General features: G+C 39.4%; 1 protein-coding gene across 1 annotated transcript in view; it reads left to right on the top strand.

Annotated features, from left to right (window-relative positions):
* Nucleotides 1–26,292, top strand: part of AK5 (adenylate kinase 5) — an 88,674-nt gene that overhangs the window by 36,193 nt on the left and 26,189 nt on the right. Inside the window, exons 7-8 of the mRNA XM_081868351.1 lie at nucleotides 10,646–10,736; nucleotides 15,715–15,791. Of these exons, the coding sequence (XP_081724477.1) occupies nucleotides 10,646–10,736; nucleotides 15,715–15,791 (168 nt within the window). The remainder of the gene's footprint in view (nucleotides 1–10,645; nucleotides 10,737–15,714; nucleotides 15,792–26,292) is intronic.

Genomic DNA, 26,292 nt, shown 5'->3' on the forward strand with positions numbered 1-26,292 from the left:
TTCCCCTTTCCCTCTTTTATATGCCTGCTGCCAAGCATTTCTGTCCACCATCTTCAATGACTTCATCTCTCACTGAATTCCCTGTTCATGGCAGTTTATGTGCCCTTATGATACGCTATGCCTCCAATTCCAGATGGCTCAGAATTTCCCTTCTTTAGATGTCTTGGAATATATTTGAGGGCTGTTCCCTTTTGACCAAGTCACTTTTTGGTTCAGGGCTTATGTAGGTACTTCACAACAAGAAAAAGGAGCAATTATATTTGTGATAATTTACAATATAAATTTACACTAAACCAAGAGCCCTTGCACACAAACCATTTACAGTGCCGTAGCTATTTGTTTCAGTGTTTTATGGAGTTAAACTTGTATGTCACTGTTTCATGGTATGTGATTGCCTTGTTTCCTGTCCACATGAACTAGTATGTGGTCAGAGTTATGAGCATGGACACAGAGCAGTGATAGTCCTTAAAAAGGGATTTAGTGTGTTTGTGATGCTGGGGTATTTAACACCTGTTATTCCAGAATTATGTTTGGGGGTGGTGTTAGATGGCAAGAATTTCTTGAGTTAACTGCTTTAGTCTGAGATATGCATAACTTGTCAGAAGAGGTTGATGAAAGTGGGAAAGTGTGAAATGGAAGTTGCTCAAACCACACACTCCAAAGGCCACACAAAATGTGGGAAATTGCATAAAACAGCTTCAACACAATAAAAATATTGCAGAACTATTTTAGATCTTTGACAAAAAAAAATTGGCTATAGAAGAAAAAGATGGTTTGATGACTGCAATATTCCAGAATAGTGATGGAATAATAGCAAGGTTATGTGGAAACACATGGAAATTTTTTTAAAAGACAGCAACAATAGTGCTACAATTTATATGTCTGGAAGGGACACAAACCTCTTTTCAGAAGCTCCACAATATCAGTTTCCTCTGCCCCTCCACTTTACAGAAGAATTGTCTACTGATGCTTTCACTAATCCTGATCCTGGTAGACCACAGGATCCTTATTGTGTACAAAAAGTTACGGGGTAAAAGCTAAAAAACTCAACAACCCTGGGCAATCCACCCACCCCATGCACGCTCCTCCTCCCTCCAATGACAATGGGTAGATCACTGCCAGTTTTTTTATTCTGGGAGTAGATCACAGTCTCTTGGGAGCTTGACATGCCTGTGCCCATCTCTTTTCTGTTGCCTTGATCAAAGCACAGACTCTTTGGATAGCTGTGTAATTCCTGGCCTTGTGGTAGAGCAGGTGAGAAACCAAATGTAATCATGACCAAAATTGTTTTGTTCAGTCAATATGAAAACAATATTCCAGAAATACTCTGAATGGCTATGCATATCTATAACTTCATTAAGTGGCCCGGTGCAACATTTTATGTTTACTTTTATGTTTAGCTTGCAGAATCCATATATATATAAAATGAAGGAAATTTAGCTGAAATTACAAAGCGCTGCATATTTCCCCCTCACTGTCCCAATGTTAATATTTGCCTCACTTGCTTCACTTACGACTATCAAAGAGCTTGCTTTAGGAGGAAAGAGCTTAGTAAGTATATACGATACAGCAGAGGCAATAGAAAATTAAGCACACCAAAGAGGCTCTGCTTTAAACTGTGTATTTTGCAAGCGCTTTATACATTAGTTCTCAACAAGCTTCCTTTCCTCTTAGTTCCAGTGAGACATGCTGTGTTATATTGCCTTTGATTTCTAGAGTTCAACGCTCTCAAGCCACTGAGAAATTATGCAGTTTTCCACCTCCACAATAACAATTATAAAGAATGTAGTAATGTAATCCAATCACATTACTCCACTTTTTAAACACTTAACAGCGTTACTTAGACATCTGAAGCCCTTCCCACACTTCCTTTCCCTTTGTACCATATGATAAAAAGGCAATATGCATGATCCAGCCAAAGTTAAGCACTCTGAATTTCCATAGATACAATGGGAGCATATTTAACATTTACAACCTGCTTTACTTTCCCACTTAAGTTAGTGGGACTTTACATTGCATACCTATTGGCTTGATTGTACTTTTGATTTTTTTAAAAATACATTTAGTATGTACTTTCGGTTAGACAAAAATAACCAGCCAATTGTCCAGATAGTTTTTGGCAATAAAAATTATTCAACATGAACTGAATAATTAATGTAAATAATGATGAAGTAATGTATATTGTAGTTGGGTTAGAAATTTGCATTTCCCCCCCCTACAGATTGTTTAGCTTTTGTAGCCTAAACTCAGGGTGGGGCTAGAAGTTATTAGCTTCTTAACACTCTCCCTGCCTGGCAGTTTTTAATACCTGCCTCCAAGCTGACTTTCAAAGGCAGAAGTGAGTCCAGCTGTGGGATAAATGGTTGGGAGGCATTTGTAGGTGAGAATCAGCTGGTGAAGTAAAGATTTGGAACACAGGAGTTGTCCTAGGTTGAGTCAGGTCAACACTGACTAGAAGTGGCTCATCTGGTTATACTGGGGATCCTTCACAGTCCTACCTGGGCATACCAGGGATCAAACCTGTGACTTCTGCTTGCATAGCATGTGTTCCACTTTTGATGGGTTGCGCTTCCCATTTTTCAATCCTCATATCTTGGCAAATTCAGGGATTGTAGCTATTCTTAGCAGAGAAAAAGAGACATTGCAAAATTGGAATGCAGAAGAAAGCTCCAACTGAGAGACAGTGTATTGCAGTCTTACAAGATATCAAGTTTCCAAGCTTTCAGTTTACACTGTTGTTGTTGTTTTGTATTGTCTCAGAAATAAGCCCTTGGACCAAATCTTGTTAAATGCAAACATTCCTATAGGGAAACAAATCCAATTTTCAAAGTCCATAAACTTTTTAAATGCCCATTATCTTTATTGTATTTATGAACCAAAAGGCAATATAACAAAATAGTTTAAATTGAGAATATGATTCAAGAAGCATAAATATAAGTTTGAACTAAATAAATTAGGTCTAACGTATTTTGGGGCATGAAAATGAACGCTGGGGAGCTCTTGTAAACCATCTAGACATCAGTTATGAACCTGCCGTTAATATTTTTAAAAAGCAATTGTAGTTTGGTTTAAAAATCTTTTAATGCCTTTCTTTACCAACATAGCTTACCTAAAGGCATATAATTTGAAGGTTAGCTTTTACTGTTGTAACCAGTAAATCTCAGGTAGAAACAAACAACAGCTGATAGCAGAAGGTTTGGCATTATCCTCCTTAAACGACCAAAGCTTGAAATGGTTAGCAGAGGAACATTTTGCTTGGATACATACAAGGGAAGTGTGCTAGTTATCTAAGCCAGTTTGTACATCCGACAACCTGTGCCTACGATTCATGATGGAGCTGCATGGTATTGCAGTTCCACATATTAAGAAGCTTGTTTCTGTTACCAGCAGCTACACATAGGTTGTTGCATTTGTGAACTGAGGCTTAGCTGACATAAGAAATCTATGAGCTGATTGCCTATGTCTTTTTCTTTGCTTGAAAGTAGATTCAGGGGAGCTCAGTTTGGACTTATCCAAAGCTACTGTTAGCCCCCTAGGGGAGGGGTGGAAAGGGCAGATACTAGGGAGACTTATTTCAAATACTGGGCACCTGCCTTTTCCTCCCTTTATGACTAAGAGCAGTTTAGAAGGCAGGGGCCATTCTGATAGAGAAAATGGCACTAAGATTAACCCCCATGCCCCAGCACTGTGATCCCAAGTCCAAATCGCCCTTTCCCAATGGATTCTTCTATGCAAAGAATAAGACGTTGGATGGTCCAATCACATCATGACTAGTTTAGCCCCAGAGAGTTTAAGAAAATGTGCTTTGAAACAACCAATTAATGAATATGTTCACATGTAACAGTTTTCCAGAGTAATTTATGGTCCCGCCCTTAAAAACACCTCATTTTCTCTCCGCGGTGCAATTCTTATATCCACTATCTTAAATTCCGTGATCGTTGAGTAAGGGAGTAATTACAATTAATACTTTTTTTCATAAGGAGGCTCTAACCAGTTGTTTCTTTCTGGAATAACCAAAGTAGTTACCTTCAGTTGAATAGGCAAACTATCTTAGGTAGCCTTGCAAGCATTTGCCTTCACGAGAAAGCGATCTGACAGCAATAGGTAGATTGACCTACAAGTTAGTAATGGAAGAGATAATCTTTAAAGCTGAAATACCATACTTACTTACCTTGGAGTAAATCCTATTAAACAGGGAGGCTTACTTCTGAATAGACATGTATAAGATTGTGCTGTAAAGTATGTGGGGCATAAGCTGTTTTGCCTGATTAATTTGTGCTGCAAGTACTCTATTCAAGGTCCTGGGTTCACATATTGGGTACAACTGGGAAACCAAAGGCTGAATCTCCAGGGCCTGTTCCAGAGGTCACTAGATTACACTCAGATTGTACCTTTTAGGGGCTATATAGCTCAGTAGTAGAGGACTTGCTGTACATAGGTTCCATCTTCAAGTAAAATATGTCAAATAGCAGCATTAGGGAGAAGGATTGTCTGAGACCACAATCTGCTGCCAGATTGAACCATTAGACCCTTGGTCTGGCCCAGTGTAAGATGACTTACTGCATTCTTATGTGACTCCAGTACATTTAGTAAACATCCTACATGTCTAGTTAATATTAGCTGTCTTGAAAAGGATTCAAAATAAGGAGAGAAACTAGGCTGAGTTTTAATACCCATGCTACTTTCCTCCACCACTGTAATTCCCTTGTCCAAGACACCTGTGTATATACTGTCCACTTCTATTATAGTTACTGATGACAGCCTGAGGGACAGAGCAAAACAACTTGACTAGTGCATCATTGGCAACGCTGGAAAAAAAGAAATGACAACACAGAACTTAAATGTCTAAGAACTGATTCGGGGAGGAGAAATGGAGAGGAGTAAATAGATTTCTTCTGTCAAAAACACTCAGCACAACTGTCATTACATTCTAAAAGCAGTTAAATGCATTCATAAGCCAGATTGACAGCATGGCCCTCCTCCTTCATTTTTTATCACATAATACTAACTAGTCACCCACTCAGCACAAAGCAAACCTTCTCATTACTCACATATTAGCCTCACAGCAAGAGAACTTCCAATTAAGCATGGCAGTTTTCTCAGAGTATTTTGGGGGGTGGGGTGGGGGAAACACACAGCACTCATCCAGTTGCTGATTTCTACAAAGCGGGAACATGTTTTAAAATTGGTTTAATGAACAGACTTAATCAAAGCAGTGTAGACCAACCCTGTTCATATTTAGTCGAAAGTATGTCCCATTGCTCTGTGGATCTTTTATGTAAGTATGCAGAGGATTTCGTTTCATTTCGGTGTGTTCAGCTATGCCTAACTCTGCATAGCATGGGACTCTAAGCTGTGGTCCTTCAGATACTTACTAGGGAGACTTATTTCAAATTAACAAGTGGTAGGATGCAGTTGTTAACTACGACATATGAGAGGACCAGTTTTATTCAGTGGTCCCTAGGCATCTCCTGCTTATTTTTGAAGCCAGTACTCTTTCCTAGCTCTGTTTGGAGATGCAAGGATTGAGCCAGAGGCTTTCTGCATGCGAAGCAGGTGCTATACCTCCAGGCTGTGGATCCAAAGCTTTAACTGAGACACAGCTCATTATTTTAGTCTCTTACCAATCGTGATTCATGAAAGATTGCAAGTTTACATTGACACAATGTTAAGTCTTTGCATGCCTAGATAAAGTGATTATAGGTGAGGAATTTTAATTTTTGGAGCATTTGTTTTGGGTTATGTATCCACTATGTTAATAGGACTGGAGAAATGTAGTATTGTTGCTACCGGGGTTAGGACGAATGCAGCTTAGTTACATGATAATCTAACGCCATCAAGCAAATTATTAAACTACCATATAAGAAGAACTGATAAGAGTCAGTTCAGTAGCTCTCCAATGATCTCCTTCAATTATATTGTGAATTAACTTTTAGAAAGAATGTATATGTACTGTTACAACCCAAATATTATGTTTATTATTTTATTATTTGTTAAATTGGCATACCGTCCTATACCTGGAGATCTCAGTGCAATTCACAGCACAGAATTACAATATAAAAAACGCAGAATACATAACACAACAAAGACAAAGACAACTCAATGACAAACCTACCTATACGACACAGACACAAACCTCACATATACACTATGTGAAAGAACGAAAGTGTGCTACCCCCCTTCTCTCTCCCCCCACTCTTCTCCCCCAACCTTATACTGTATACAGTATTAAAGTCTCCCATCAAATATGACTGATCTATAGAAAGGACTTTATGGTCTGAAAATTGAGTTGATGTATGTACTTTAGTAACCAAAGAAAATCTTTAATAAAAACATTAAAAAAATAACCCTCCCTTCCACAGCACATTTTAAAAGGGCATTAGATGTCAATAAGCCAAAGGCCTGGTTAAAGAGGAATGTTTTTGCCTGTGATCACTTGTATTTATGGTGCTTCGTATCATTCATATAGGTGGACTGCCCAAAGAGGGTCATATATGGCATCCTGGTTTCACTATAGCGATGAGAAGCAGGTCTGTGGCTTCTTTTTGATGGCAAGTTATTTGAGAATCATGTTTGATTGCACAGGCTTTAGCCTGCACTGTGAGAGGGAAAGGGAGTGAGCAAGCCACCTAACTTAGCATGTGCTGCCAGAAAATGAACATTTTTAGGTTTCCTCTGTTATTTTGTTACTTTCAAAATATCAAAATAGAGGCATCAGAACGTAAAGGTTAAACCAATTTAAAATGTTCATAAAGGTTTTCAAAAACAGGAAACATTTATTGTAATAGTATTTCTGGAGTAGGTGACAATGGCCCATTTTTAAAAACAGTTATTTTTGTTAACCATAAACTGCTAAGAGGACGGGGCTGTAGCTCAATGATAGCTTTGCTGGCAGAAGGTCTCCGGTTCAATCCCTGGTGTTTCCATGAAGGGCTAAATCAGAGCTTTCCAAACTTTTCATGTTGTTGATACACTTTTTAGACATGCATCATTTTGTGACACAGTAATTCAGTTTTACTAGCAAACTAACCCCTTTCTAGCCCCGGGAGGAGCGTGGTGAATATTCGCATGACACATCTACACACTGCAACCAACACACTAACATGCTGCGACACACAGTTTGGAAATCTCTGGGCTAAATAGTATTAGAAGTATAATAACATTATTTAGCCAGCATTATAAAATAAAGCAATTATTTTGGGGAATGTTGCTTAGTTAGACACAATTCTTTCAAAGAATTATTAACAGATTTCGGCTGGAAATATGGAACTCTTTTTGGATTAATGCTTCTAAAATTCAGAATGTATTTATTACTCAGTGACTTGGCCAAGTTTTATTGTTCATTTTGAAAACAGTTAAGATAAACAAGAGATGGCCCCATAGTTTATGTGGCCTTTCGCATGCTGCAATGGCTGTGGTTTAATTTCAACCAGGAATGGGGGACTTGTGAGTCCCACCAGCCCCAGCTTGCGTGGCCGATGGTGAGGAATGATGGGAATTGTAGTCCAAAGGCATCTGGAGGGGAACAAATTCCCTGTACCTGATTTAAACATTTGGTAAGCTGTTGTAAGAGAAATGTACTTGAAAGTCATTCCAGCCAAAGCCCGCTAACCTATTTTCTTTTAAAGTAACGCATGACAGGCACTGACTGAGTTTATGATGCAGCTGCCAGAGAAGGCTATTCTCTGTAATAACAGGAAAGTAGTGACTCCATAGTGGGAGAATATGGCTCCATGGTGGGAGAATTGGAGTGCAAATACACAAGATTGTTCCTGTTCATTTGTGAAGTGTTACAGAATATGATCATATCCTAGCAACACCTTAATATATGCAAAAAGGAGGGTTAAAACAAATAATTTTGCTTAGTACTGCTGCTAGCAACTAAAACTAAAGCTTTTTTTTTAAAAAAAGCACAAGACATTGCTTTAGACTGAGCACTCGTCTGTCTCTTCAACAAAGCTAGGCTTCAGAGTGTTGGGATTAAGGTTTGCATCAAACTGCACAGTGGAGTGTTAGCAGGAAAAGCAGGAGAGGCCCACTAAAATATAAATGAGCTGCTTGCCCTTTGGATTCATTCTTCATGAAATGAAACATTAATCCAAAATGAAGAACGACCTCAGGTATGGGGGTTCTGCCAGATGGAGTCAGCTGGAAATTAAAGCTGCTCCAAGGTTGGTGGTCAAGGCAAACACAGGAAGCTCAGGAATATTATTTTTGTCAGATGAAAGCATACACAGCAGAGGACACGCATAGTGCCATGCAAGACCAACAGCCTGATCTTTGGCAATTTTGCTTTGTGGAATGAGACTTACTCTCAACTAAGTGTGCTTCGGAATTCCGCTTGGAAATAAGTAGGAGGTTGACTTGGAGTGGATTTATGTCCTGCTTCCTCCCGTTCAATTCCTTGGAAAATTACTTTGACATTCTATGCTCCCTGCATAGAAAGTGGGAATAAACAAATTTCCCATCAGTTTGAATCTGAATTGCTCATTGATTTTTTCATAGTGATTCTTCTGTCCACACTAGTTACTTAGAATACTGTTAAAAATGTGAAAGGTGTGATCTTTTGAGGCTTTTCCAGAGACTAGTTACCTGAAAGTATGACATTGACTATTTGTGTTGCAAAGGTTTATATTTTATTTTTTCATCTTAGTTTATTTTTTCTGTAAGATTCATGTATTATATGGATGGACGAACTTCAAGCTTGTGGGATCTGTTTGTTTGCTTACTAGAGCCCTCAGATCCATCAGCTGGGGAACAAGTGTTTGCATAGGGACTCAGTGGGGGGGAGACATTCTCTTAAATAAAGGTAAAGAGGACTTCTGAATACATCCTCCGCCAGGAATTTGTTTTTGTTACCAAATGTGAGTTCTTAGTTTTTCACATAAAAATTCATGTATGGCTCCCCCCATCTCCCTTCCCAAATTTCTTCATTTCAGCAGCATTTAGTCTTTTTTTATAGTTTTCATTTATATACATTACAACAATTATTTAACCAAGTTTTAACATTTTCAGTTTTGACTCCCTCCCCGCTCTTTCTGTAGTTCCTTACATTTATTTTCGTCCTTTCCTGCATACTTCAATTTGCCTCAACTTATTCTTTTAATCGTCTACTCTCATATATATCTCATATCTATTTTTTAAACTGCAGGTTTTTACAATAATCCTGCTAATGTCTCAATCTGTTTATAGTTTGTTTATAAATACTCAATAAACCACTTTCATTCCTTCTAAAAGGTTTCTTATTCTTCCGCTAAGTTTCGCCATTTCTGCATACTCCATTGGTTTCTGCATTCAATCTTCTTTCTTCGGGACCTCTTCATCCTTCTACTTTTGGGCAAATAACATTCTTTAATCGGTGCTTTTTTCTGGGTATACTCAAGGGTTTGCAGTACCAACACCCCCTCCCCCCCCCAATGGTAAAAGTGTTGCATTTACTGTAATAGCTTTATGGTGAGTACCAGCACCATTTTTTCTTAAAACAAACAGACCACTGTTAATCCTTAAGGTAATACCTGGTGGTCGCAAGCCTTTGCTGTTCTCCTTCCATCTACATCAGTCCCCGCACCTTCCTCCCCCAGAATACAGGAGCTTCCACTTTTATTTTTTATTTTTTTTAGAGGGAGGCACAAATAACTTGATGAAATAGGTATGCGGGGCCATTCCTAAAGTATGTTGCCCATTGTGGTGGAAGGAAATGAAAGAGGGGTTTTGTGCTGGTTATAATGGATAAAATACAACATGTTCCCCATTTTGTATGGGCAAAATAGGAAGATTTCTGCGTGAATAGACATATTTAATTGTGTTTTAATATAAGTTTCTTTGAGAGCCCACTGAACAAAACCACTAAGGTATAATGGATAGAGTGTTCAACTTGGACCAAAGAGATCTGAGTTCAAATCCTCACTCTACCATGAAACCCAAAATAAAATCATTACCTTTCAGTCTAACTTATTTCACAACATTGTTGTGAGAATATAATGGCACAATCCCAATGTAAATTATCGGTATCCTTAGTATCTTCTTGGGAGTGTAGGTAACAAATTTAAACAATATTACTATTTGGGCACATATATTTGAAAAATATATTATTCATATCAGTAGCTTGCTATATTATTATTTTAATCTGATTGCACCAACTATTGAAAAAATAAAGGAATGCAATGCCTGCTCCATCATTTAAATAGATAAGGAATGGCTCAGAGAGAGGCAGGACAAGGGCTGTTGGGGGCTTAATGGCTAAAAAGCAAAACAGGTGTGCAGGCAATAATATAAGGACGACGATAGTAACTGCTGCAGTGCCTCTGATGTCAGTGGATAATTGTCGTTTGTTCTTGCAACGTTCTTTTCCCCTCTATTTGGAATCATGGGGCACTATGTGCCTGAATGATTTTCTGTAGCGGTGTCTCTGCACAAGCCTACTCAGTTGGTTCACTACAGTAAAACAGAAGTGTGATTGATGTGTTTTGTTGTAGGAAATAAAGAAAGCCAATGCAGATTCTACTGTGGTTCCATGCTTCAATGACGTTTGGTATTTATAGGAATATTCCACCTGGCTCTAAAAGACTTTGTATAATACCATAACATTCAGATAAATAACCAAACCTGTTTTGGAATGTCTGATTGCCTTCTGTTTTATTACTAGTTTGATGCTGAGAGAGATGAGGAAGAAGTATTCAAAGACATAAGCATGGCAGTTGACAACAAACTGTTTCCTCCTAAAGAACCTGTTGAAGGTGAGTTGATTATTAACTCCCAAATACTGTAGGCCCAGCCTTGCTTTCACAATGTAATATATTTTCAAGATCAAAATATATTAATGCTTCAGAAAAAAGTATATTAATAAAAAAGTTAAATGTCATTTTTAGGGGGTTCCATGTCTATTATGTATGCACTAATATGTGACATTTTCTGAGCACTATTAATGTTCTGTTGATATACAATATATAATGTATGAGACAGGGATGGTTCACATATTCCCAAATTCATACTTGAAAAGTGCTACCATAAAGGATTTTTAAAACCACATTTGGATCATAATGTGTTAAGTGATCATCACACATTACAGTGTATAAAGATGAATTGACCCATTTCTCTCCTGAATATGATTTGTGTGTAAGATTTAGCAGTGTGAAAAGCAGCCCACAGTATTTTTTCCTGGTAGCAGCCCTTTCTCATACTAAAAACACAAAAACCCACTGGTATTTATTAGCATACTATCATGTTGTATGTGTGTGCATGTGCACTGTGTGATTTGTTTACAGTTTTGTAAACCTGGGAAATGCAAAAAAAAAAAAAATACTAAGCAGGTCTTGCGCTTCAAGGACTTCAGGTAACCCTTCAGAAATAAATTCACACAGACTCATATTTTAGTTTAAGGTTGATGGGAAAAATTTAGGCCACATTGATTAAACAATGTGAGCAGTATTGGCTTAGGCATTGATAAACTATAACTGACTCCTGCCCACCCCACAGGAGGTCTGGAAGGGTAAACCAAACGAGGGAGCTACATCGATGCAAATTGACTGTAGCTCACCCCGGGGTTCCTGTGGCCCTGGCATGGCCCTAGCCCTTCAAGCAGACTTCAGACGAGATCCAGGACCCCCAGATTCCTTTAACGGAATACCCTTTTCATGGAGGGGCAGGTGATGACCGCACCTCCCCTCCCCCATCCACAACTAAGTCAGTGCCTGACCGCCCAACCGCCCAACGATTGCTGGGAGGTAGGCGAAAACCAAATGGCCAGTGCCAATCTGCCACGTGGACAAAATTCCTACCAAGCCCCTGCCACAAAACAGGTGACCAACCGAAATCCCAAGCAAGGCCAAAGCACAGAAAACCCAAGAGGGCGGGTGTTTGGCAGCATGAAGCAAGTGGCTCCGACGCGTTGCACTGCCGTTTATAAATCATCCTCCTCCCCCAACCCGCAAATCAATCTGATTGGGTGTTGCAACTGGCACAATCGTGGGACTGCCCCAGAAACAACTGGGCTATGCCCAGCCTCCGAATGCTGTGGGGGCCCCAAGGTCCTGTGCGCAAGCAGGACCCTCCATGAAGAGGATCCCATTTGTCAAAATTAGTCAAACTATGATTTTAACCTCTACCTCTATTTTATTCAAACTATTTCTTCTGTCAAACAGATATAAGATTTTAAAGAGAAATCCTTAATTATGATTCTTCCTTTCCTATTAAGGTGAGGGAAACCTATAAAAAGCTGAACAAAAGAATTAAAAGCCAAAGAGCCCTTTGCTTACATCAAAGATTTTAATAAAGCAATATTTTAACTCAGTTACCTCCACTACTAATATAATTTCTTCCAGCAGTGTATCTATTCCAAGCTGCAGACTTTCAACAGAATGTTTTTGTTGCATATCCAAGCCTTTGCATGTTAAATTCCAATACTGTAATTGGTAGGAAGAAAAGGTTTTTAAAAGGAAAAAACTACTTGCAGTCTTCAAAGACGACAATATATTCTTATTCATTGTGGCTTCCTAACATATAATAAGGCTGTTGCTAAGGGCAACAACTTGTCATGAAATTCTGCAGTTTAATTTTTTAAAAAAATGAATTAGAAATACCTGAAGATAAGAATGAAACACTTTTATCATTCTGATGCCAATCAATCTATAATAAATTGTTGTCTTAACAAGACAGCTCTTGCTGTCTTCATAATTTCAAACCACTTTCCTAGCATTCTGTGTGTCAACACAAGACTTTAAACTTTAAAGCTGTTTATATGTATCTCATTATATATTTGTCCATAAACAAAAAGGGCATATAGATGAGCAGTATCTCTCTTGGAGGTTATTTACAGTCGTTTTTCAAATAAAAAAATGAACAGATAAGATATAATTGAAAACATTCCTTAAAGAATTGCCATCAAAAGCAGAGTATAAGTTACAAACAAAAGTAGTGCTAACTGTGTAGGGCAAAATAAACTGGCTTTGTGTCAGGCAGAAATACACATGTCATTGATCATGAGTTCCCAGACATATGGTGTCCAACATTAATAAAAGGAGAATAAGCACTTACAGCAAAGGATTACCATAAAGGTGGTATGGTTACTTTTTCCTATCCCTGCCCATTTCCCCCACTGCAACTCCACCTCCCTGGTGGGCTTCTGGCTTGGGACTCCAAAGTACTAGGGACAGGAGGGGGGAGGTTCAAAACAACCTGGAGAATATTTGCAACAAAATATTAGTAGCCGGGAAAAAGTTAAGCTGTCTAGGTGGAGAGTAATTATATATTAGAAACCAAGAGCTGTTGATACCATTTTCTCAGAGCATCAGCCTAAGGAGAGGATTGTAGACTATTGAGAGGCTCCTTAAGGTACACCTGCCCCATTATAACTCCGTTTGTTGCCACTGCATTTGAAGGGGAGCAGAGTCAGAGGTTGTAGCAGCTGGATATCAGCCTGGAAGACGAATCCTTGCCACTACATAGAAACAGATTGACTATGTGAAAAAGAGGACAGGACTCTTGCACATTTATTGTTGTGTAGGAGAGGGAATTTCAGCAGGCATAGCTGAAGGAGATAGGGCCAGTGAGTGTGTCAGTATATTTGAGGATTGGTTTCTGTTTTGGTTTGTGGACTGGAATCCACCTTTACTATCCATGGTAGATAAAGACAGTTTGGGAAGCAGATCGTGCAGTTAAGGTATTGTTACCAGATGTCCCTGTTTCCCGGGGACAGTCCCTGGATTTGCAAATCTGTCCCCGGATTTCATTTAATTTATATTTTAAGTGTTGTAGATTATTAGTAGGGAATGAATGTTACGTGATTGGTTCAATGGCACAAGACATACCGGGACTTCCGGTGAGGCAAAATGGCAAAACGGCAGCAAGCAGCTCCTGAAACCATCCAGAGCCAACTGTGCTACCAGGCTGGCTCCGGGCTGCTGAGACTGCCGCTGCCACTGTTGAGGGGGAACCAGGGATGCCCGGAGCATCAACCGGGGGAACCGCTGTCCCCCGCCCCGCCGCGACCCAAATTGACCCAGGAGCGAGAGCGCCTGGCCACCCGACTGACTGCCCAGCAGTGCTCTGGGGCCAGGAAAACACCGGAGCCAACGCAGGGAGAAGTTGGAGAGGAGAAGGAGAAGGAAGAGAGAGACAGAGGAAGGAGAAAAAGGGGAGCCCCAACCTTGCTGCACCACTGCCACTGCTGAGGAGCAGCAGTAGGAGAGCACTGGGAGGGCAAAGACACGTGGCCGAGCCAAGGCCCAACCCGAGCCTACTCCATGGCGGCTAGCGCCACTGGCAGAGGAAGAGGAGTGCAGGGGGAGCACACTGCCCCTGGCAGCGCGATCCTGGCAGGGTGCCATCACGGCTGCCCCCCACCCCTGCCTGCTCCGTCACTGGCTAGTGCTCCAAGAGAGCAGGCTGAGGCCCAGGGGAAGGCTGCGCGACAGAGGAGACCACAGAAGAGATTACTTTTTTTTTAAGTAACTTTTTTTAAATAACTTTTTTTCCTCTTTTTTTAAAAAAAGTGTCCCCGGATTCTTTGAAAAAAATCTGGTAACCTTAAGTTAAGGTGAAGTGATACAGTTATGGTAAAGTGATCTGTTTTAGATAGTAAAGGGTGATGAGGGTGACAGATGACAGCAGACATTAGTGTCTGAATGGTGCTGCAAGATGTCTTAGAAGTGTTAGCCCTAGCAGGGGAGGTGGATCCATTTGGTCCCTTTTTCAGGCAGCGACATATCTTGGCCTCGCTGCAAAGCAGGTCCTTCCAGGAGCAAAATGTTGAGGAGCAGGGGTACTTTCCACATTCTTCCCCCTTTCACATTTGAACTCGTCTGATAATAACAAGAGAAGCAACATTAAAGCATGGTAAGGAGTTGTTCGACCGAAGCATCTGTTCATGAAGATGTATCCTTGGTGACAAACGTTCTGCAGCTGAGAAAGCAGGAGAGTGCAGAACGAGGTTTATGAAGGAGTGTTAGAGCTCCAAGCAGGACATGCAGCAAAGCATGAGAGCTGGTTGGCTGGATAAAGGAGGCTAGAAGGTTCCACACAGCAGGAACAAGAAAAAATTATTCTAATTTTCAGCACAAATCTTAGTGTTATCCTATCTGAAATGGTCTCCTTTTATGCCCTTTTAAGGAACTGATTATTTTGATAAATACGAAGCAGCTTGATTTAAAGAAAACCACATAGTCTGAGAAAGATGCCTAACGACACCGAAAACATGTTCACTGTCTAAATTGACCAGAATCTCCTTCCTGACCCCCTGAAACTATTCATACTTTGACTTGTACAGTCTCTACTTCTGTAGAGTAAAGCTGAGAACACTAGCAGTTCCCCATAGCAATTAATGAGAATACTTTTTTTAAAAAAAGAATACTTTTTTAAAAAAAACCTTTCTGTGCTTCACTACAATTGGAACTAAGTTTGAACAGTAGAAAAGTAAGAAAGAAAATTACCTCCAAAACTTTCATTTATGTTAAAATGTGAAGCACGTTAGTTATAAAATACGTTATACAACCCAATGCATGTTTACTTAGGACGGTGCAGTCCTAAGCCCTGGGTTGATAGGGATTGCGGGTAGGGTGGTAAATATTTTGTTCATCACCAGTCTCCACTGACAGAGCAGAGCATCACTAGTATATGTGGAGTGGAGTGGGGGTGTAAATCATGACATACATACAACAGTACATACAGGGAAACCTATCAATCCTTTTTCAGAAGATCCCTTTCTCTTTTCTATTTTAGGTCCAGGTGAAGTTGACCTTAATCTCACTGTGGACCTTGGAGATATTGCTGATAATGAATTTGACTTTGAAGACCAGGTAATGGATTTTATCAGTTAAAAGCTTTCTCTCATTCATATCATCTTTTAGGTCACTTGCTTTAGCTTCCGTTTTTCTCTTAGGTTGTGTTCACACCCCCATTTACTCTGCATCCAGTGTGCTCACACCACTGGTTTCCAAATAATAATAATAATAATAATAATAATAATAATAATAATAATAATTTTTTATTTATATCCTACCCTCCCCAGCCGAAGCCGGGCTCAGGGTGCAAAGTGGTGCACACAGGACATTAACCACAATCCACCTCTGTTGTCCTTTAGTTTCTTACAAAATACAGCATTTTGATGCATTTTCTCCCAAACTAGCATCAATCCAAATCGAGAAGAAGAATGGGCCGGCTGTGTTTTAAGCAGGTAATGTGTACACAGCCTTAGCCTCCTTGTACACTAAAGGATAGACTTCTGTGATATAAAGGGTTAAATTATTCATGTGACTACTTAAATTATTTCATTGTTCAACATACTGTTACAGATTTTTTTTAAAAAAATTGTGTTCTTTCTTAAATATAGGGGTGAAGGCAGACATATTCTAAACTTAAAGCTTTTGCAGATGACCTAGTTTTGACCCTGCAGGAGCCAGAATCTAGTACGAAAAGAGTATTACAATTGATTCAGGACTTTGGTCGGGTGGCGGGATTTAAATTAAACAAACAGAAAACCAAGGTGTTGGGAAAAAAATTGACAGATACAGAGTCAGAACGGTTTCAGAGAGAAACAGAACTAACTGTGGTTAAAAAAGTAAAGTACCTAGGGGTAAATATAACAGCAAAAAATCTGAGTCTATTTAAGGATAACTATGAAAAATGTTGGTCTGAAATTAAGAGAGACTTGGACAGTTGGACAAAATTGAAGCTTTCTTTGTTAGGCCGAATTGCTGCTATTAAGATGAATGTATTGCCAAAAATGTTGTTTTTGTTTCAAACATTACAGATTGTGGACAAGACGGAGTGCTTCCGGAAGTGGCAGAAAGATATTTCTAAATTTGTCTGGCAGGGCAAAAAGCCCAGAATTAAGTTTAAGATATTAACAGACGCGAAAGAAAGAGGGGGCTTTGCCCTGCCAGACTTAAAGTTGTACTATGAAGCCGCAGCTTTCTGCTGGCTAAAAGACTGGCTACTTCTCGAAGACACTGACGTACTGGATTTGGAAGGTTTTAACAATGCTTTTGGTTGGCATGCATACTTATGGTACGACAAGGTTAAGATCAATAAGGCCTTTAAGAACCATATTGTTAGGAAAGCAGTATTTAATGTCTGGACAAAATACAAAGACTTATTGGAAAACAAGACTCCGAGGTGGCTTTCGCCTCTGGAAGCTAAGGCCCGAAAAAGACCCAATATGGAGGCCAAATGGCCAAAATATTGGGAAATATTAGAAAAAGATGGAGACAATTGGAAATTGCAGAGTTTGGAGAAAATGAAGGATAAAGTGCGAGACTGGTTACATTACGCTCAGATTAAAGAAGTCTTTAAAAATGACAAAAAGTTAGGGTTCCAGGTGGAGAAATCGAAGTTAGAAACAGAATTGTTAGAACCAAAGACTAAGGTACTATCTAGAATGTATAACTTGCTGTTAAAATGGAATACACAAGACGAAATGGTCAAATCGGCTATGATAAAGTGGGCACAGGACATTGGGCATAACATTATGTTTGAGGACTGGGAAAGGTTGTGGACCACTGGGCTGAACTTCACCGCATGTAATGCTCTGAAGGAAAATGTAATGAAAATGATATATAGATGGTACATGACCCCAGTTAAACTTGCCAAAATATACCATTCGTCTGATAATAAATGTTGGAAATGTAAAGAAAATGAAGGAACATTCTTTCACCTCTGGTGGACATGCCCTAAGGTGAAGGCCTTCTGGGAAATGATATATAATGAGCTGAAAAAAGTATTTAAGTATACCTTCACTAAGAAACCAGAGGCCTTCCTCCTGGGTATTGTCGGCCAGAAGGTGCTAAAGAAGGACCGAACATTTTTTATGTATGCAACAACGGCAGCAAGGATACTCATTGCTAAAAATTGGAAAACTCAAGATCTACCCACACTGGAAGAGTGGCAGATGCAGCTGATGGACTATATGCAACTGGCCGAGATGACTGGCAGAATCCGAGACCTGGGAGAAGAGAGGATTGAGGAAGACTGGAAGAAATTTAAGACGTATTTACAAAAACATTGTAATTTGGTTGAATGTTAAGAAGGATGCTAGATTATAAAAAATTGGCCACCACTAAATTAGATTTGAATTTGATGATAAGTGAGATTAAAGAAAACATAAATTTTCTGGAGAATTGCTAGATTATATTTAAATGAGTGGACATAAGATCCTAAACAAGTTGATAATTTGCTTGGAAAAACCTTTTAACGATGTAAATGGGAGCGGGAGACGTGAGGGAGTCCAAAGAAGTGATGAAACCACGTTATGATATAAGTAAGGTTGTTTATTATTTGTGCATTTGTATTCAAAAACTTTAATAAATATTTATATATATAAAAAAGAAGGCAGACATATTCTACAAATGATGGAAATAGTTGCGTAAACCCCTTTTAATGTTGTTTTCTGTGTGCAACATAATAGATGCAGCATTCAAAGCACTTCCACCACATTTCAGAATGTATGACATTCTTCATCACAAGCATATTGTTATTATTCTGAACAAACCCAATGCTTCTCAGTACTGTGTTCCTATGTTCTTTGTATTCTTTTCGTTTACAGACTCCCCTCAGTTCCAAACAAATTTCCCCTTTCATGTTGTGCAATTTGTTCTGGTTTCTGAGGGGAAATACTGTCAGTTTTTATAGGCCAGTGAATTTTCAGAACACAAGGTTCACTTTCAATTTTTCCACACAGCAATTGCATTGAGGGTACAGTCCTATACGCACTTACCTGGGAATGAGCTCCACTAAACTCAGTGGCACTTACTTCTGGGTAGACATGCCCAGGATTGCATTATTTCAGTCTATAGCATCATCCCTCTATTTCCCACATTCACCAGGAGGATGCTGTCGCTTATGTAGCCAACATTATATGATCCAAACACAAAAGGGAGGTATCAGTAGGCTTGGGGAGAAATTGTAGAAGAACAGGAAAAAATACTGGGGTGGTGCAAACCCCTTGAAAAACGGCCCTATTATTGCTTTTCTTTTTCTTCTGTTTTCCTGGAGTTTGCCAAGGTACTTTGTTAACAGAAAGATGTGCAACTGTGTGTTTAGATGTACAAGGGATTTAGATGTGCAAGGGATCTACTTAAGAACTTTACACCATAAACAGTGATCTGTTTTTCAAACTGCCTTCAGCTATGTGAAAATACTGGTTATCCAAGGAACCCATGCCTTTCTAAGGAATTGCTGAATGCATTAGGTAAAAGAGTGAAAAGTAGGGTTGCAATATTTCCAAAAGTGAAAAACTGGTTATTGAGCTTTCTTTGGGGGGGGAGTCAGAGGTTGTTTTATTTTTTGTCAAAGTTGTCTAGCTTTTGGGGGACTTTTCTTTCATTTTTAAAAATTTAAAAAATAAAAATAGCCCAATTTGCCATACGTCTGAGTTTTCCCAAACATTTTTCTGATTCAGCAAAAATTCGCCCAGACGCCATTTTTCTGAGCGATTCCCAGACGTATGGCAGCCCTAATGAAAAGTGGAGTAAGAATTTGTAACATATGGTTGGCTCCAGAGCTTTCATAAGTAGGACTCTGCTCATAGGACACTTGGGGAAGGCAGGAGGGGCTTTTTTGCCTTTCCTCCTACAGCTCACTGTGACCCCTGAAAAGGCCCACACTGGAACAGAGTGGGAGGTGCAAGTGTGAGTTCCTTTGGGAAGAAAATGAGGGCTTCAGGAAGAAGGGGAAACTGGTAGAAGTTGCAGCCTCTTCTCACTCTCCATCCAGCAGGATGTTCCACTGGATCTTTAGCCCTTCTGTTTGAGGAAGGAAGACCTTTGTTTTCAGAACGTCAAATCTGGATGCAACCTGATGAAATTATCTGGAAAAGGAAATGAGAACCGGAAGGCAGTGTAGAATTTTTCTAGTCGTCCGCCAGTGACTTCACATAAAATCAAAACATGTTGCTAAAGCTACAGACAGTAACTTTAGTTTCTTTTTTTTTATAATAATTTTTATTCAGTTTTTAAAACACATAATTAAAAAACAAACACATCACAAAATACAAACAAACATAAACAAATCAAACATAAATAAATTCATAATCTTATTTTCTTATAACTTCTTTCAATCGACTTCCCCTTACCTCCCTTTCGCTGCATCCTTATTTTAAAATTTTTTAGCAACCCTTTAGTCAATTTATCCATTTAGTTCCCTTCATTAAATTCCCATAAATTTGTTAATTACAGCTGTAGTTCTCTGCTTCTTACTCCTTGACATCTTAACACTCCTCAATTTTACAACAGTTTTTAAGATATATTTTAAATTTCTTCCAGTCTTCTTCCACTGCCTCTTTCCCCTGGTCACGAATTCTGCCAGTCATCTCTGCCAGTCCCATGAAGTCAATCACCTTTGTCTGCCATTCTTCAAGAGTAGGTAGTTCTTGCATCTTCCAGTACTTTGCCAGAAGAATTCTTGCTGCAGTAGTAGCATACATAAAGAAAGTCCTATCCTTCTTTGGCACCAATTGGCCAACCATGCCCAGGAGAAAAGCCTCTGGTTTCTTAGAAAATGTCCATTTAAGGACTTTCTTAATTTCATTATAGATCATTTCCCAGAATGCTTTCACCCTCGGGCAGGTCCACCATAGGTGATAAAAGGTACCTTCGTTCTCATTACATTTCCAACATTTATTATTGGGCAAATGGTAAATTTTTGCAAGCTTGACTGGGGTCATGTACCACCTGTAGATCATTTTCATTATATTTTCTTTTAAGGCATTACATGCCGTAAACTTAACACCAGTGGTCCACAACTGTTCCCAGTCAGCAAACATAATGTCATGACCGATATCCTGTGCCCATTTAATCATAGCTGATTTCACCGTTTCCTCCTGTGTATTCCATTTAAGCAGCAAATTATACATTCTTGACAGATTCTTAGTATTGGGTTCTAACAGTTCCGTTTCTAACTTTGACCTCTCCTTCTGAAATCCTATTTTCCTGTCCTCTTTAAATGTCTCATTTATCTGATAGTAATGCAGCCAATCTCGAACTTTGGACTTTAGTTTTTCGTAACTCTGAAGCTTTACCCTTTCACCTTCATATTCTAAGATTTCACAATATTTTGGCCATTTAGAATCCATATTAAGTTTTTTCACCCCCTTGGCTTCCATTGGTGACAACCACCTGGGAGTTTTAGTTTCCAGTAGATCTTTGTATCTGCTCCAAACATTATATAATGCTTTTCTAACAGTATGATTTTTAAAACCTTTGTACACCATTGCCTTGTTATACCATAAGTATGCATGCCAACCAAAACAATTATCATATCCTTCCAAATCTAAGATGTCTGTGTTCTCAAGAAGTAGCCAGTCTTTCAGCCAGCAGAAAGCTGCTGCTTCGTAGTATAATCTTAAGTCCGGCAGGGCAAATCCCCCTCTATCCTTTGCATCAGTTAAAATCTTAAACTTAATTCTGGGCTTTTTGCCCTGCCAGACAAATTTTGATATATCTTTTTGCCACCTCTTGAAACAATCCATCTTGTCCAGAATTTGTAAGTTCTGAAACAAAAAAAGCATTCTAGGCAATACATTCATCTTAATAGTAGCAATTCGACCTAACAAGGACAATTTCAACCTTGACCATGTTTCTAAATCTTTCTTTACTTCTGACCAACATTTTTCATAATTGTCTTTAAATAAATTCAGATTCTTAGATGTTAAATTTACCCCCAGGTATTTCACTTTTTTCGTTATTTCCAAACCTGTTTCACTCTGAAACCTCTCTCTTTCTTCCATTGTTAAATTTTTCTCCAAAACCTTTGTTTTCTGTTTATTCAATTTAAATCCTGCTACTTGACCAAATATTTCAATTAATTCCAACACTCTTTTGGTACTAATGTCTGGCTGTTGTAAAGTCAAAACTAGGTCATCTGCAAATGCTCTTAGTTTATAATGTCTGGCTCCGACCTGAACTCCTTTAACCAACTGGTCCTTTCTAATCATATTTAACAAAACCTCCAGGACTGATATAAAAAGTAGAGGAGATATTGGGCAACCCTGTCGTGTACCTTTTTCTATAGGTATTTCTTCCGTTACCACATTATTTACAATTAACTTTGCTTTTTGTTCCGAATATATTGCACCTATACCATTTTCAAAACCTTGGCCTACCCCCATCCCTTGGAGATTCTTTTTCATAAAGCTCCAACAAATGTTGTCAAAGGCTTTCTCCGCATCCACAAAAATCAAAACAGCCTTTCTATTAATGTCAACTTCTAACAGCTCCAAAATATTGATAATGTTCCTCACATTGTCTGACATATGTCTCCCTGGGAGAACAGTAACTTTAGTTTCAAACACTGGAAGTGGGCGAGAACATGAAATTACTAGAGCTATGCTCAGTTACCAGCTTCACAGAAGAAAGAACTTTACTAAAACCTAGCTTTTGTGGTCAAAGTCTTTATTAGTATTCAGCTTTATACCCTGAGCCTTGCCTTACCTTCCATTAGAAAAAACTTCTACTCATCAGTGGCGAAGATGTAAATATATTTGGGGCACATCTCTTAGAAGCGGGTGTAAAATTCTGAACCTTACAAGTCTATCATTGTTTTATTTATTTATTTATTTATTTATTTATTTATTCATTCATTCATTCATTCATTCATTTTATGTGTTACATTTTTATACCACCTTTATCTTCCAAGGATCTCAAAGTGGTGCACACAGTTCTCCTTCCCATTTCATCCTCACAACAACCCTGTCAGGTGGGTTGGGCTAAGAGATGGTGGCTGGCCCAAGGACACCCAGTGAGCTTCGTGGCTGAGTGGGGATTCGAACCCTGCTCTCCCAGTCCAACACTGACTTCATTATCCTTAGGGTATGAAGAGATTCTGTTTATTTTGCTGTGTGAAGCATATTTGAGGTATAATGAATGATACAGGTCACTCTATGAGGTATATCTTTAGTATATGGACCCAGACTTGCCCTTTCACGAATCGGAGAACTTCATTCACTCTTAGCTGCTTTGTCCCCCATGTTTCCTTTACATCAGGCATGGGGAAACTGCAGCCTTCCAGATGCTAGTGGAATCCCACGCCCATCATTCCTCACTATTGGCGATATAGAGTCTGATAAAATCATAGCTGTCAACTTACAGATTTGAAAATAAGGGACCAGCAGCCAAAATAAGGGACCTGCAGCCTCACCTGTTCCAGGCACTCCAGTCTTCCTGTCCTCCTGCAGTCTGGTCAAACTCATGCTGGTAGCTTCGAGAACACTGTCCAACCAACTTTGTAACCAGAGGTTCAACTGAATAGAATCTGAATCACATGCACCACAAGGCCTATGCAGCCTCAACTTAAGATGGCTCCCCGGCCTGGCTTTGCACTGCAAAGTTTGCAGCAGCACGTGCAACAAAATGGCGTCCAGCATTCAAAAACCCCCTCAGTTTGCATTAACTAGCCACACACAAGGCATGCAAGCTCCACCCCCCAGTCGTTCTTAGACTTCTTATTGGGTGAGCAACACAGCCAAGCAACACAGTTGGAGCCTCCCTCCTCCCTGGATGGCTGCTTCCTTTGAAATTTAAGGGACATCATTTAAGGGACATTTAAGGGACATCCATCAATAAGGGACAGCAGCGGGACATGGCGCTGGAATAAGGGACTGTCCCTTCAAATAAGGGACACTTGACAGCTATGGATAAAATCTGAAGGATCACAGGCTCCCTATCCTTGGTTCATATGGTTTAAGAAGCAGCTGGGGAAGGGAGTGAGTTTTAGCAGAAAAGATCCAGAGGGAAAATTGTTAATAAAACAGTTCCCCCACTTAGCATGCGCCTCCTGAGGCAGTTTTCCTCAGCATATGCTTTCTGTAAAAGAAAAATTAAAAAATATCAGTGTCACATGTTATTTGGGCCACAGCTATTGTGTTCTATTGAAGTTTTAAAATACATGGACAAATGTCTCCTTATCACAGTAATAATTCTTATAGCCATTTTTGTTAAGGGCTTTGACTGCACTATTTCAAAAGGGTGCCATGGTGAGAGCTCATGGTGGGTGTTGTTAAGGGGTTAGCAGTCAAACAATAATTGCAGTCACCACTGGTGGTATTAGTACAAGAGAGACTTACTTTTCAAATAGAAATTGGCAGAGTAGGAAGTCATGAGGCTTTGATTAATTTTGTCAGTTACAAGATCTTATCTTTTACTAGATGAAATGAACCAGATGCAGATAGTTTTCTTTGACTGTCGGCCCTGCACAGAGCAGCAAATTATGGTTGGCAGTAATGAGATCTCACTGTCTACATGGAGAAGCACAGGCATGAGCAATCAGAAGTATTTGCTGCAATTTTAAGAAGCGGATTAAACAATTCTTGAACTTAGCTAGAATAGCCAAGAGAGCAACCACTTTCGTTGTTTTAGATTCCTAATGCATGTATTTTGAGTATACATTTTTCTTGCATGCTTCCATACATGCAAAAAGTTTGACTTGCATTTTGCCCATGCAAAGAGGAAGAACTTCCTCATCCAGAGTGTTTGGTTTAGAGTATGATGCCATGAAACATTGTCATACAATCCCTTCTACCCAATGAAAGAGGGGTGTGATGATGACTGCAGGGGCAAGTCCTCCTTCGCCACTGCATGCCGCTGTCATGCTCCTTTGATGTACATGTGCCAGAAGGAATTATACTTGCATGCCAATGTATATGTGCAGAGCTCCTCCACATGTGGACAGACTGTGGCCCAATTTGGGCCCCTCTTCAAATAAAGGTGCTCTGCAAATCAGTATGTACGTATAACACCTGATGTAGCTTGAACACATGGACTTTGCAGGAGAATGACAGGTGGTAGGTTAGCATCACACTATTATAATTAGAAAACACCTGTTTACAGCCTCCGTCTGAATGAAACCTACTTGCAGCCTTTAGCTGAGCAATACTAAAACCCTTTCCCACACTAACAGCAAATAAAAGTGCCCTATCTTCAAAGTTTGCTGTCGCTGCCTGAGAATATTGTGATTGTAACAGAAACTGAATGCTCCGCTGATTTTCTCATTACTCAGGGCCATCTTCAAACTGTGAATTGTCCCAAGCACTTTTCTGCTAAGAATATCAAATAAGGAGAAGATGCGTATCTAGGTATCAGTGTGTCATATGTAGCTGAGAGTAGATAAAGCACCTGTCAGAGAGATCGGGCCAAGAGGGTTAGGTTTCCAAGCAACCATGTGCACCAAAGGAGCTGAAAGCTAGCAGATATTATCAGAACACTTTGACAGCCAACGGAAGCAAAAGGCATCCATATGTTAAGCACGTGATGCTTCTAAAATATCAGCAATAGCAAAGCAGCGATTCTTAAACTGTATGGTACAGTACTACTTCTAGTTACTAACAGGTTTAGTTCATTTTCTTATGTAATGGCCATCATCTTGCTCCTTTAGAGGTTTTGAAATTTAAAATGCATCCAGAAAATGTGCAGCTTTTGAAGCAGCCTCTTAAGGAAAGAGGTCGACACATTTTTGTTCGGCTTGCTAGGCAGACATTATTTGTTGTCACTTGTCAGTCATTTGGTGCTGTCAAAATGTGTGATGTGAAGGGCAAGAATTTAGGAGCTGTTCTGGGTAGAAGATTGACATTACTGCACAGAGTAAGATAAGACATGAAGAAGAAGGAGGAGGAGGAAAGGAAGAAGAAGAAGAGGAAGAAGGAGGAGGAGGAGGAAAGGAAGAAGAAGAAGAGGAAGAAGAAACAACAAGAAATAGTACCCATGTACTTGCGATGTGTTATTTTTTCTTAAGGAATGAAGATGCTTCTCTCGGTTGCTGGACTTTAATGATCAGTAGCCAGCTGTTAAGTTAGAAGAATATTAGCCTTAAATTTTAAACATTCATAAAAATGTTTCAAGAGCCTTATCCAATTTGCTATCCGCTAGATGTTTTGCAATACAGTTCAAAGCGGTATATAATCAAGTGGTAATAATTTTTATGAAATAAATAAATAAATATGCCCCAGGCAACATGGCCAACACTCAGTTATGATGGGAATTGTAGTCTAAAACATCTAGCTAATACCTGATTGGGGTTGGCAGGCCTAAGTTGCTTTACTCAGCAAATGGAAACATTGAACAGGCAAACACATCGGAGACTACTTGGGCTGAAGATTTTTGCAAAGAAGATAGTTCAGAAGATAATTCAGTTCCTGTTTCTGCCCTGGAGGTAACAAGATTGGCAAGCAGTGCATAAGATGTTTTGAAAGATGAAATCCAAATATCTGAATACTTGGAATGACCCCTATGCTGACCTAGCATAGGAATAAGAAATTGGACATTTGCAGCCTGATCCTGATCCTGTGTTGGTGGAAACATGTCTCAGTGAGTT

The sequence above is a fragment of the Podarcis erhardii genome (assembly GCF_964252035.2).
Source record: "Podarcis erhardii genome assembly, chromosome: 6".
NCBI lineage: Eukaryota > Metazoa > Chordata > Lepidosauria > Squamata > Lacertidae > Podarcis > Podarcis erhardii.